The sequence below is a fragment of the Lepidochelys kempii genome, chromosome 5 (assembly GCF_965140265.1).
Source record: "Lepidochelys kempii isolate rLepKem1 chromosome 5, rLepKem1.hap2, whole genome shotgun sequence".
NCBI lineage: Eukaryota > Metazoa > Chordata > Testudines > Cheloniidae > Lepidochelys > Lepidochelys kempii.
In genome coordinates, this window is record NC_133260.1 from 43,260,730 (window position 1) to 43,275,604 (window position 14,875).

General features: G+C 40.7%; 1 protein-coding gene across 1 annotated transcript in view; it reads left to right on the forward strand.

Annotated features, from left to right (window-relative positions):
* Window positions 1-14,875, forward strand: part of MAST4 (microtubule associated serine/threonine kinase family member 4) — a 445,876-nt gene that overhangs the window by 107,146 nt on the left and 323,855 nt on the right. Inside the window, exon 2 of the mRNA XM_073344102.1 lies at window positions 2,801-2,954. Within this exon, the coding sequence (XP_073200203.1) occupies window positions 2,801-2,954 (154 nt within the window). The remainder of the gene's footprint in view (window positions 1-2,800; window positions 2,955-14,875) is intronic.

The following is a 14,875-nucleotide window of genomic DNA, read 5'->3' on the forward strand; positions in this document are numbered from 1 at the left end:
AGCTATTTGGAAACCTCACTTTTCTTGTGGTTTTACAGATTCCAGAAAAACGAACAGTGAATGAGCATGGATTTAATTGAAGTATGTCTTTCCATTGCTTCACTATTTTAAAATGTGTGAAAGTCTTATCCATGAGCCAGTACATAAAGTTAATTTGACCTAATTACCATTTGTTTTTAAGATGCACACGTACCACACTGCTTAAAACACATCTTCAGAGTGAAAGAAGCATTTCAGGAAAGCGGGAACTGTTAAAAATGTTTCTCAGTTGGTAGTTGTGCTTCTTTGGAAGCAAACACTTCACTTGCGTGGGGGACTGTCCTGTTGTGGATAGAAAATCTTTTTACTTGCTGCCTTAGCTTTGGCTTGCAATGAGGTGCAAATTTTGTAAGGAAAGTACTGTTTCAGTAGCCTGCAAAGGATAGAACCTTTAGGCTCCTTTCAAGGAGATATGTACTATACATTTCATTACATAAATAGCTTTCTTTTCCTCATCAGAAACCAAAACAATCCTTTACAATAGTTTTAGAAGCATTTTGTTTCAGGATAAATTGACTTTCACCTTCTCTAAAACTAAAGCTATGCAACAATATGAAAGATGTAATATGTTAATATTGCCAAGTAACTGAAGATGGAAGTATGAGATTAGATTCTTTGAACTATATTATTACAGCTGATGAGACTTGTTTTTTCATGGCCAGCTGAAACACTGTTTCTGGGAGTGGCTAAGTCATTATGCAAGGTAGCCTGTTTCCTCTTGTTTTTTCCTCTCTCCTCCCCCCCCCCCCCAGATGTTCTGGTTTAACTTGGATTTAAACTTGAAGAGTGGTCAGTTTGGATGAGCTATTACCAGCAGGAGAGTGAGTTTGTGTGTGTATGGGGGTGGGGGGGATGTGACAAAACCTGGATTTGTGCAGGAAATAGCCCAACTTGATTGTCATGCACATTGTGTAAAGAGTTGTCACTTTGGATGGGCTATCACCAGCAGGAGAGTGAATTTCTGTGGGGGGGTGGAGGGTGAGAAAACCTGGATTTGTGCTGGAAATGGCCCACCTGATGATCACTTTAGATAAGCTATTACCAGCAGGACAGTGGGGTGGGAGGAGGTATTGTTTCATATTCTCTGTGTATATATAAAGTCTGCTGCAGTTTCCACGATATGCATCTGATGAAGTGAGCTGTAGCTCACGAAAGCTTATGCTCTAATAAATTGGTTAGTCTCTAAGGTGCCACAAGTACTCCTTTACTGTTTGTAAACTTAATGGTGTGTGTGTGTGAGAGATTTGATCTCATCTCTAGTTCAAATAGGTTCCAAAGGACTGATTTAAACCCCTATCCTCAAAGAAGTTTAGAAATAGGAGCATTAATATGTTAGCCTTGATTTTGATCCCTAATTTGCACTGGAGTATGTGTTTTGTTTGTAAGATTACTTATCTTAATCTAGCTAAAGATTTTGTGTTGGACCTAGTCCTGTGAATTAGGAACTGAAATCCTGGCCCTGCTGACCGATGAAGCCAAGATTCACCCCGTGGTGTCTAAGCACTGCACAGAATTAAAAAAAAAAAATCCTGGTACAAAATCAGTTCCCCCCACCCCCACCTGCTCTTGAGACAGTGGAGTGGGATTTTGAAATATGAGCATTGATTTTGACCATCTTTTATTGAAAAGATTTTTTTTTTTTTTTCCTTCTAGCTATCCAGGCTTTGGACTCAGTCTGATCTTCTAGCAAGTGATCAAATGTTTCCAAAATTGTCTTAGTGTTAAGATAAAGAAATTTAAATTAAAAGCAATGAAATTAGAGTGGATGTTGCAAAATATTATAGCAGAATGAACAAATGATGTTGGAGTCAATCATGTACATTACAGAAAAAAGTTATTTGAAAAAATTCTCCTTCTACCACATTGACCAAATTCCCACCCTTTGCTTCCACCCCTACATTTTTATTACTAGATACTTACATCTTTTTAAGAGTTCGCCCTCTCTTGCATCCCATCTCATATTTGTGAAATTTAGAACAATCTCCACATTAATCAAATTGTTGTCACAACCAGAGGACTGTAATTTTGGGTACGAAGAAATAGGATGAGCGATAATCTCCTAAATAACAAACATCCTTATTTGTATTTCCCTTGAAATAAAGACAGTAGAAGTAAATGATTTCACTATATGCCGAATAATATTTAAATGGAACATTTTACCTTGTGGTGTTAGTGGAACTTTAAGTTCTTATTTGATGTTTTAAATAGGTTTCCTGTTTATGACATACTGCCATCTGGTGTCTTTTTTATTTAATGTTGCAGTATATACATGTCAAAAACTGTTTAAAAGAATGGTTTCAGAGTAGCAGCCATGTTAGTCTGTATTCGCAAAAAGAAAAGGGGTACCACAAGTACTCCTTTTCTTTTTGTTTAAAAGAATGTTATTTAGGCAAATCACTCAAAAGTTATGAAATTGTTGGTTTTATGAAGGCCCGTGCAGACTTAATTCTGGCTCTGTGTCTCCACCCTGAATGAGGCAGCGGTTCTGCATGGAAAAAGGTGTGTGATCACATAATGGAAAAACTGTATCTTAATGTACAAGGGTCCAGACTTAAGGTTACACAGGCAACAATACTGGCATTTCCTGATTTTTAATGCTTCATTTAGCAATATATAATTTTTTAAAATGTAATTTACTTTGTGAACCCACTGCTAAGTTAAAAAAAAAAAAACCTTCATACAAATATAATTTTCATGTTGACAGTGTCTTTCTATTGTGGGATCTATCCTTAAAGAGTATGCATTTTTTGTTTCGTTGCAGCTTGATCATATATTATCTCCTCCATCTATGCTATTTCGGAAATCCAGCAACCCTGAAGTCTCTTCTGGCCCTGGAAAGTCATTTAAGTTTAAAAGACAGCTGAGTGAAGATGGAAGACCATTTAGAAGAGGAAGCCTTGGAGGAGCTTTGACTGGTGAGCATAGGAGGCCTGAAAACTAAAAGCACAGTTGATCTGTTTGGACCTGATTTCCTTGAAGGTCTAACAGTGCCATGCAGCATCATGTACACATCTCTGGCCTCATTTGTCTAAGATGTTTTTCTCCCTTTCAAATCCCCCAATGAATTTTTTTTTTTGTGTGTGAAAAGACTGGGACCAGCCATTAGCTGAGTTACTCTCTGTGAGCTACAGCAGCAATCTCAACACTGAAGCCAGAGTTTTCAAAAGCGCTCAACCCCTCGTAGCTCTTAATTGTTCTCGGTGAAAGCTACAGAGTGTTGAACGCTTCTGAAATTTGGCCACATGTTTAAGAGCCTAAATGGGAGCTATTGATTGCAGAGCTCTTTTGAAAATCTGGCTTTGAGTCCACAAAATGAATATGAAAAAGTTAAGTCCAGCTAGGCACAATTTTTTTATAATGATGAACCAGATAATGGTAGGCCTATCAGCCTGACATAGACCCTGGGCCAGATAATGGAGTGGCTGATACAGGTTTGTATTAATAAACAGTTAAAGGAGGGTAATGTTGTTAATGCAAATCAGCATGGGAAATAGATCTGGTCAAACTTACTTAATATTTTTTTTATGAGATTACAGGTTTGGTAGATAAAGGTTATAATGTTGATATAATGTTGTTAGACTTCTGAGAGGTATTTGGCTGCATGACACTTTGATTAAAAAACTAGAATGACATAAAATTAATGTGGCACATAATAAATGCATTAAAAACTGGCTAACTGATAGATCTCAAAATGTAAATGTAAGCAAGGAATAGTCATCAATGGGATGCATTTTCAGAGGCATCCATCAGGGAATGGTTCTTGGCCCTATGCTATTCAGCGTTTTTATCAATGACCTGGAAGAAAGCAAACGATCACTGATAAATTTTGCAGATGACACAAAAATTAAGAGAGTGATAAATAATGAACAGGGCAAATCACTGATTCAGAGTGATCTGTATTGCTTGGTAAACTGGAGCAAGCAAACAATATGCATTTTAGTACAGCTAAATGAAAATATATATACCTAGGAACAAAATAATGTAGGCCATATTTATAGAATGGGGGAACTCTATCCTGGGAAGCAGTGAGTCTGAAAAAGATTTTGGGGGTGTGGTGGATAATCAGCCGAGTATGAGCTTCCAATGCGACTCTATGCCCAAAAGATGCACAAACATGGGACTTTCTCGGGTAGGAATAGAGAGTACCCGAGTCTCCCATGTTTGTGCATATTGTTTGGCTATCTCAAAAATTCAGAGATGAAATTCAGATTAGAGAATGAGTATCATGTTAACATTAAAAAAAAATCTAAAATGAAAATCTATGCACCTCTAAATATATGCTAATTAATGCCACAAAGGATGAAAAAGTGACTTGAGCTGTCAGTATTAGTGCTTTCCTCTTGGTGCCAGTTCCAGCATTTTAAAATGTATTTATTCTACCCTTCATACCATTTTTTGCTGTTTTTTCCTGTAACTTGGGTTTTGTCCAGTTCGTCTGACAAACCTAAAAAGAATCCAGAAATTGGCAGTGACTACAGTAGAACCCAATTTCTCCGACCCTCCCATAACTGTGTCTCCACGCTTACCAAACAACCAGGACTCTTAGGCCGTAGGCAGACAATCTCTCCTGCGGACATTAAATGGTGCTGCAGCATTGCATTTTCCCATTCTCCGGTTTATCTGGAGTTTTGGATATCTGGTCTGGCCCCGGTCCCAATTACACCGGATAAACAGGGTTCTACTGTGTGTTAATCATTGGATTAGAAGCAACTGGAACATTCCAAGGGTACAATATCTATACATACTTGATGGAAAAGAATGTGAAACACTGCATTGGCTCTGAGGTTACATGAGGGAAAAGATATAGACCCTACTACAGTGGAAAGTCTCTTGCATCAGAATATTAAAACAAACATGATTTAAGTTTCATCAGTATAAACAATACCATGTTCTTTGAGTCGTGTCTCATCAGGAGTTCTTTTATTGATCTTTGTAATATAAATTGTGTTTTCATGTTTTAATAGGTTTTAGTGACAGAAGTGTTTTTGTACCACACTTATTTGTAAACTTAGTCTGCAGTACAGGTGTGCATTATATCCGGCTTTTCCTGGCAAAAGCTACTCTATAGATTGGTTCAATTGACTTAACTGATGCTTCGCTGAAACTAGAGGTAGCCATATGCTAGTTGTGATTTCAGAAGATGCTTTTTGCCCTATAAACTAGAATAATGGTCTTTGTGAATCAGATTTTCCCTATTTCCAGAGAAGTAAGGGGCAAGTCAGCATAATAAAGGTGGGAAACAAACCTACTCTGCCACTGTAAACATGCTGGTCTTTAACACGGTTCTTGAATTCCTGTTGGTCCTTCAAAAATGAAACAGACCTACGTTTTGTCTGCTTGCAGTGTGTGATAAATAGCTTTAAAGTTAGGATTTGGGAACACAGTGAGTAATAGTATTTACTAGTGTTTAACTGCTTCATTATTAATGCACTTTCAATGAATTGAATACCCCACAGGCTTTAGGACCTTACAATGGCTTATACATCTTAATAGCTTCCTTGATGCTGATCAATTAAATCTAAATCACTATGGCTCCAGAGATTTCTTAACATTATTTTTAGGACTGTCTGAACTTTCACAAATCAACTTGTATCAGTGTATATCAAAAACATTTACAAGCATTCTTACAACTGCCCAGCAAGATAGGGCTGATCTTTTCAGTGTTACTTTGTGCTCTCCCATCTACTTGTATCCACCTGTTGTTGTCTCGTTATATATTCTAGGTTATATGGTCTTCGGGGCCAGACATTCTTTGTTCTCCATGTGTATAGTGCCTAGAACAATCCTTGATTTGGACCTCCTAGGTGCTACCACGATACCAATAATAAAAATTGGGGGTATGTGTTTTAGAGACAGCTAAAGTGAGGCATGCCAGGAGTCCTGACACTGTCTCATGCCTGAAATTGTTCAGTTTTTAATTGAAGACTAACTTTTTTCTCTCTAATTTCTGGTTCAGGATCAGTGCTTGGGGGAAAAAGTACTTGTCCTGAATGCATTTGGTTCATCAGAGTGCCTAGACTTATCAGTTGGAAAGAAATTTAATCTTTAAAAATCACATAAATCTGATTAGTGTCTTGCTTTATTCCCAGTTTTTATTCCATTAAGTTTTTATTAGTGGCCACTGGGCTGAGAACCACTAGCAGAGCAGTAGAAATCGCTAGTTTGGAAGCAGTTTGGAATACCAACTTCCAAATACAGTAGTATAAAACATAAGCGGCAGTTCTAGCAGTTGAAGGTATCGCCTGCTAAAATGATGTAAAGAATTCAAGTGGCGGTGAGGAGGGGAGAGCAGGAGGGAAAGATGTTAACTAGAATAACGTTCTAAATCAGTCTTGGTGGTTCTTTGATCCAGGACTTTGCCAGGCCTGTATCATTCATAGCCCTGTTGGCTGGGTGTCTGTTGATCCCGTGGGTCTGTGTGTACCACCTGCTGATGCTTCCCTTCCACAGTTGGCACAAGGAACCTCCTCAGCACTGGGAACTTCTTCAGTATTGTCTTCTTTATTGCTGTTGGCGCCATTGGTGTTACTGTGGCAGCATTTGGCACTCACTGCCTTCTGTTTGGCACCATCAGTCTCCTCGATGTTGCTGCTGACTTCAGGGTTGATACCACTTCCAGCACCGGAAATGACAGAGGCATACTCAGGGCTGTCAGCACCAGTTCCCTCTTCATCGTGGGCTATGGATGAGTCAGACCAGTTACTTACACCCTCAGGACTGGCTCCACTTTTATCCTGTGAAGCTTGGGACTCCTCAGCGTCTAGGGCAGGATCTTCCTCTCTTTGCTCTCCATTGCCTGACATGCATCGGGGCTGTTCATGGAGTGTTATGGGTACCAGGATTGGCGCGTGGTTGGGATGCGAGCCCTGTAGCTCAGGGCCTACTAGCCACCAATGCACTATTCATATTAGTGGCCTCCTTGGAATTGATGGATGCTTCTTCAGTACTGGAGGATTTCAAGGCATACCAGGACCTTTTGCAGCACAGGGTGGCTTCCCTGGATATTCAAGCACAGTTCCTGCAGGTTGTTGGATATCCTGCAGCCATTTGCCCCGGGAAGGTAACCCTTCCTGTTAGTGATGCGTTCCTAGCACACCGGCTTTGGTACCGCCTACTGTGAAGCACATGTAGAAATGGCACTTCATTCTGGTGAAGGGATTTGAGGGTGTAAAATTCCCTGGTTGTAACCACAGTGAATGATAGAGCCCAGCAGGGCAGATTTAAGTCCACTTCCATTAAGAAGGACTCTAAATGGATGGACCTGGTGGGTAGGAAGTTTTATATCTCTTCTTCCTTGCAGATGCACATTGCTAACCAGCAGGTGTTGCTGTCCAAATACGATGTGAATTGGATGGCTGTGTTTAAGTTTGCAGACCAGCTGCCTGAAGCCTCAAGAAGGCTTTTGGGCATTTATCATTCAAGGCTGCTTAGTGGTGAAGACTTCATTGCAGTCTCTTTTGGACATCATGGATACTTTGGCCAGAGTGATGGCCTCGGTGGTGACCATGAGAAGGGGTCCTGGTTGCAGAATTCAGGCACACGTCTCTATGTGCAGCAGGCCATACAGGATTTGTCCTTTGGTAGCCGAGTGCTTTTTTGGACAAGATGGACGAGACTCCACGCTCCTTCAAGAACTCTAGGGTACCCTATGGTGCTTGGGGATGTGATGTGTACACCAGGAGTGCAGAGGCATCACTATGGTGATCAGCAGTAGCAGTGCTGTCCGCAGTGCACATTTGGGCAGCCTTTCCTTCCCTCGATGCATGTCACGCTTTTCTGGACTGTGTCGGGGCTCAGTGGTTCACATACTTAATACATCACCATAATGTTGTTGGTATGTGAACAGATAATGGGGAGCCACTCCAGGATGCTCTGCCAAGAGGCAATCCGGTTGTGGCACTTCTGCATTGAGGAGAGTATCACTCAGATAGCTGACCACTTGCCCAGGGTCTAGAATCATCTTGTAGAGCATCTCAGCAGGAATTCTTCCCTGTCTCATGAGTGGTCCCTAAAGACAAGTATCTTTTGGTCATCCTCGCAGTTCGGGGCATTCCAATGATTGACTTGTTTGCTACGAGGGACAACAGGAACCATCATCTGTTCTGCTCTCAAGGGGGTCTCAGTCCAGGCTCCCTGTCCAGTGCTTTCCATCTCAGCTGGCAGTTGGCTCTCCTGTATGCTTTTCTTCTGATCATCTCACGTAATCCTCACGATGAAGGCAGACTGGGCCATGCTCATTCTCATTGCCCCGATGTGGCTGAGGCAGTAATGGTTCTCTTACTTCACGCTGTCAATTCAGCCTCCCATACCCCTTCCTCTCCATCTTGACCTACTCTCACAGAATCATGGTCGCACCTTACATCGCATGCTCAACTCCCTGCATCTCATAGCTTGGCTGCTTCGTGGCTGAATGAGGAGGAAGTGTGGTGTTCGACTGTTGTTCAGCAGAAAGCCCTTTACCAATATGGCCTACTCGGCTAAATGGAAGTGGTTTTCGGTGTGGTTGTTGGCCGCAGAATTCAACCAATGCTGACTTCTATCAGGACATCCGTCTCCATCATCCAGTCTGAGAACCTGTTTCTCTGTGGAACCTTAACATGGTTCTAGCAGCTTTAATGGGACCATGTTTGAGCCCCTGGCATCTTGTCCCTTTCTGCTTTTGTGTCAGAAAACTTCATTCTTGGTAACGATAACATCTGCAAGGAGAGTCTGTGGATTGCAGTCTTTGATGACAGAGCTTCCTTATACACAGGTCTCTAAGGTCAAAGTGATTTTAAGACCACACCCCAAATTTTTGTCCAAAGGGATTTTCTCAGTTTCATTTGAACTAGGCAATATATTTACCTGGTGTTCTTTCCTAAGCTGCTTTCATCTCTGGAGGAGCAGCGCCTCCATGTGTTAGAGGTCACCCAACATCTATCTGGACAGTTCTAAAGTATTTTGTTTTTTGCCTCACCTGTTTGTGTCATATACAGATCATATGAAGGAACAAGTGGTCTCTTCACAGACTATCTCTATATGGTTAACATTCTGTATCAAGACTATATATGAAATAGCTTTGGTTATGCCTCCTCAGCGGCTGTGAGCTCATTCTATGAGAATGCAAGCAATGTCAATGGTATTCCTTAGTAATGTATCAATTCTGGACATTTGCAGGTCTGCTACTTAGACATCCATCCATACATTTATGAACATTATGCCATTACAGCATCTTCTGGAGTGGATGCAAGCTCTGGTAGAGTGGCCTTTCAGTTCTTGTTTAGAATACGACTAGGCTTGTGGGTCTCCCCTAGATATATAACTGTCTCAAACTCTCCTCCCACCCTCCCTTCCCCACTTCAAGGAACCTGTAACTAAACGGCATTTACCTGTGGTGCACTTTGGCTGCCATACACTTCCTGCAACAAGGAGGGAAAGTTCTCAAAGCAGGGAAAGTAATCTGAGCCACCACATGTGAGAATGAATTGTCTACTGTGTCTGTTGAAAACCATTAAGCAGTTCCTGCTCCCTCTTCTACTGACACATAGTGCCTCCTTTGATGAAGGGTACCTACTAGTCAATCTGAAACACACACAGTAGGCTAGCAGGTCCTCAAGAAACAATAACTTGATGCTAATTATCATGCTAATTACTGCTCTGTCTAATCTTTTATTCTTGGGCAAAATGCCATTTCCAGCAATGTCCAATATCCTAACTGCCCTATATAGACCCTGCTGACATACTCTAAAAGGTAGTTTGAGTTCCCACTAGCAGTGAGGCTATCGCATCAGGTATAGAGCCTTGCCTTCCACAACTCTGGGAACACATTGAAGTGCCTAGCCCATGCCGCTACCCATAGCGCCATGGCTTCACTACAGCTGTTCAAGCTAGCTTTAATGTATGTAGATCAAAGCTAACTTGGGTACACCTACACATCTGTCACACCTTCCCAGCTGCAGTGTAAACATGCCCTTGGGCACGGTGTACATTAGAGAGAGTGCAAGTACGTCAATGTAAATGCCCTGATGTAAAGCAGGGGTTACCCCAGAGTGACTTAATTATATATAAAATATGGCCTTCAATAATTTAATGTACGCATTCAAATACATACAACTTTCTCTACTTTAAGAGATGGAGTGAAATTTATTCCTTCCAAATCATAAATCTGCACACACAGATAGCCTTCCCCCTTTCTTTTTGACTGAGGACAGTAAAAAAGTGCTTAGAAGACCAGTATACTGTGGTGGGGAAGGGAATTCAAGGGTCCCCCACCCACCAAGTATACCTTGCTACCAGTTCACTTCCAATCTACATCTAGGGACTGTGTGCCTGAACATCTCAAAGCTAACCACCACTCCCAGGGAAGAACATGTCAATCAGGTATTGCGTAGGAGACATCAGTTTTTTTTTTTGTGAAATCAAATGTTCTAAACTAATATTTAAACAAAAATCTGATTTTAAATTATTTTTTAAAAAATCAACTCTTTTTGGACCAAGCAATAAATTTTGTCCTTGTCTTAATGAGAACCTAAATGTATTAAGAAAACCAAACAAAAAAAACCCTTGGCTTTTAAATCGTCGTCTTAAAAATTCCAGTGGCGTGGAGATTGGAGCTTTAAAACTTGTTTCTGATCAGGGGAAAAAGTAGTTAATTGAAAAGCTGCTTTTCTGCAGTGGCTGCTTTCCCTGAGCTTCAATAACTTCAAACGGTTGCCTACAATCAGAGGGTTTGGAGATCGTTAGTATCAACAGAGCTTCTACAGGCTTTAGTCTGCTGTGTTCAGAGACATTTAAATGGAATTCATAGCAGAAAATAGTGCATTTCTGTCTTTTTTGTCATGGGTATGTAAGTATGTTGGAGGTTAATGTGGCTAACTAGTCCCAACATGCAAACTAAGATGTGTTTAATTTCCGTGCTCCATTGTTCATCAGGCTAATGGGCCATCATGAATTATCATAAAATTATTTAAGATTTTTTTGTTCAGTTTGTCCAGTTGCTCTAATGAGACACTACCTTTCTACTTTACCATTAATATTCAATTACATGCCATTGTCAGGGATTTAAATTTTGTGTTGTATTGTGGGTAATTCCATGATCCTATGCTGTCCTGTTGGAGAGCTCTATCACTTCTACTCCACAGTTCCTTCTCTGAGAAACGTCTGTGTCTAGCAACAAAGACATGGATGCTGTTTTTCCCCACTGGTGCTGAGGGGAGATGTTCAATGTTTTGAGAGTAAACTTTTTCATTTTCCTTCAAATATTATCTTATGCAGCTGCCTTGCTTGCTTAGATGCTTTTTTATTTGTAAGTTTATTATTTCATGTATTGGTCCTAATACAGAGTAGTTATCATATTAAAAGATCTAATTATTAGCAGAAAAAGAACATTTAAGTTCTCTTTTTCTTTCTTGGTTCGCAGCTTTAATGCTCTTTGCTTTCAGTGTTTCAGAGAACCCATTATAATTCTATCCTTTTGATTAGCCAAGTTCTCTGTTGTTTAGATTGTGGTGAGATCAACTGTAGGTAGACATCAGCCGCAACTTAATTATTGAGGAGTAATGCAGACATTTCTTTACATACTAACAATACTTGGCACATATATTATAGCACCTTTCTTCCAAGGTGTCATAAATATAAAGGGAAGGGTAAACCCCTTTGAAATCCCTCCTGGCCAGGGGAAAGCTCCTCTCACCTGTAAAGGGTTAAGAAGCTAAAGGTAACCTCGCTGGCACCTGACCAAAATGACCAATGAGGAGACAAGATACTTTCAAAAGCTGGGAGGAGGGAGAGAAACAAAGGGTCTGTGTGTCTGTCTATATGCTGGGTTTCTGCCGGGGATAGACCAGGAATGGAGTCTTAGAACTTTTAGTAAGTAATCTAGCTAGGTATATGTTAGATTATGATTTCTTTAAATGGCTGAGAAAAGAATTGTGCTGAATAGAATAACTATTTCTGTCTGTGTATCTTTTTTGTAACTTAAGGTTTTGCCTAGAGGGGTTCTCTATGTTTTTGAATCTAATTACCCTGTAAGATATCTACCATCCTGATTTTACAGGGGGGATTTCTTTATTTCTATTTACTTCTATTTTTATTAAAAGTCTTCTTGTAAGAAACTGAATGCTTTTTTCATTGTTCTCAGATCCAAGGGTTTGGGTCTGTGGTCACCTATGCAAATTGGTGAGGCTTTTTATCCAACATTTCCCAGGAAAGCGGGGGTGCAAGTGTTGGGAGGATTGTTCATTGTTCTTAAGATCCAAGGGTCTGGGTCTGTAGTCACCTAGGCAAATTGGTGAGGCTTTTTACCAAACCTTGTCCAGGAAGTGGGGTGCAAGGTTTTGGGAAGTATTTTGGGGGGAAAGACGCGTCCAAACAGCTCTTCCCCAGTAACCAGTATTAGTTTGGTGGTGGTAGCGGCCAATCCAAGGACGACGGGTGGAATATTTTGTACCTTGAGGAAGTTTTGACCTAAGCTGGTAAAGATGAGCTTAGGAGGTTTTTCATGCAGGTCCCCACATCTGTACCCTAGAGTTCAGAGTGGAGGAGGAACCTTGACACAAGGATATCAAAGCATTGTACAATAATTAAGCTTCACCATTACCCAGTGAAATGAAAAGCATGAATTTTAGAGATGGGTAAATCGAACCTGCCAAGTATAGCTTATTTTGTGTGACACTTGTGCATTTTGTGAGCCTTCTCATGCCTGTTTAGGTGAAATGTCTCTTTAGAGAGAAGCACTCTCCAAATAGCCTTTGGCCTGTGTGAAGGTGCATGGAACTGGGAGCTAGAAGATTTTGGTTTCTGATGGTACTTCTACTGGCAGGTATTTAATATATCTGTGGAGTTCACAGCTCTCTGCTATTGGCCTGGTTGTTATATTGCTACCAAGCAGGCAGGCAGCTGTCATTGATCCACTTTACAAATGGGTAACTGAGAGGTCATATGAAGTGACGTCAGAGAACTCAGCTCTCCAATATGACCTATGGCTTATTCACTTTGGCACATTCATTTTAAAAGGCAGTGTAGCTATCTGTGTGCTTGGCTATGCTGTCCTGATCTATTCTTCTACCCACTAGACCAAGCTCTACCAGAGCCAGGAATAGAGCCCAGTAATCCTGATTCCCAGTATCCCACTTTTATGTCAGAAACTTCAGTGACAGCATTTTTACCATGTTTTCTTGGTATAAGTGCTTTCCAATCAGTGTAGAAAGGAGAAATGGATACTGTTCCCTTCTGTGCACCATCAGAATTGTTTACTGCGCCCAATTATGGGACCAATTAATTAATCTTGTACAACTCACTGAAGGCAGAGGAGTTGCATAGATGTCACTGGGGATATAGTCTGAAGACAATGGGGTGGTACAGGTTCTGGAGCCAGAAGTAGGCTTGCACAGTCTTAATTACTGTGCACGATGCATGGGAGGCACATTAATCTACTTGCAAACTAAACAAGACTTGAGTTTGACTGGAAACTTTTATCTTGTGTTTTGGTTTTTTAGGCATCAGCGTAGGGTTTTTTTCCATTGTATACGTGCTTGAGCGAGGGCATATCCCAAATGACTTTCACCTTACTAAGGCACTGAATGAGTGCAAACCTAGATATTTGTTCAGGTTAGTCTGTGTCCTTTTTCACATTTTCAGTCAGCACTCCCTGACAGTAGCTGCAGGGGTATCATTTATCCAGCTGCTGAGAGAAGATGACAGACTAGCTCTCAGAGAATACAGGCATTCAGTTGTAAAGGGAGAGAGGATTCACTAGCAAGGCAAACCGCAACCCAGAAACCCATTCCAAGAACTGTCGGCACCTACTAAGGCACTCTGTTGGTTTGTGTTGAACTGTTTCCAGTAGCAGCAGAGAGGGAGGAGGTAGAAGGAATTTTGCCTGTTGTGTAATGACAAACTGAAAATAAAACTGCATTATTTAAATATGCAATATTTAATATGCAATATTTAAATATGCAATATTTAAAAAGCCCTATGCAGACAAAGTAAATACATTCTGCTGTGAAGTATAAATATTTATAATTTTAGAAAGTGTTTTTGATGCACTAATGACTGAGGTGATGTTTGCTTGCGTTTGTCATTGTCACGTTCAGTTATGGTTCAGGTCTTTAATCAGCCCTTATAGTCAGGGATAAATTTATTTTCCTGTGTGCTCCTAGCTAGATAATCACCCTGTTCTTTGACGTTAGTGTGTCTGGATCCTGCTTCAGATGATCAGAAATTAGAGCAGAAGAAACTGTATGCCTGTCTCATTATTTTGCTTTTAACTCCTCCATTGCTGCTTAATTGTGCTTGTGTCAACAAAAGGCTTGAAGTTTACTATTGAGATCAAAGCATACTAAAGCAGCACCAGCAGAATATCTGGTTATCATCTAATAACAAAGTGTTCTTACTAAACATGACTTGCAAAAGGTGGGGAATAATTGGGCTTAAACCCCTTTTAGCTGCTTTATGATGTATAAAGATGGCCTGAAAGTTATTGAAATCCTCCCCCTCTCTCTGTTTGATTTTTTTTTATTAGAAACCTGGGTCTCATTTACACGGTTTCCTGGAGGACTCTGTAGATTACTTGAAAGTGGTAACGTGATGCCATGCAATGAAATCTGACTAATTGAGAATGTCTAAAATTCTGCTGCTGCTTCGGGTAGCTGCTGCTTCTTCCCTATGGGTGCTTCACTCCAGGTTCACATGTGTTTTTGTTAAGAGATTTTTAGATAGAAATGTCTGTTCAAGCCACATGTGTCCCACTCAGCCCTTGTGCCCCTCACCGTGGCTATATAGTGCTGTGTCGGCAAATCACCTTCAATTCCTTCTCAACCACCCTCGTCTGACATGGAGCCTTAGCAGAGGCTCAGTT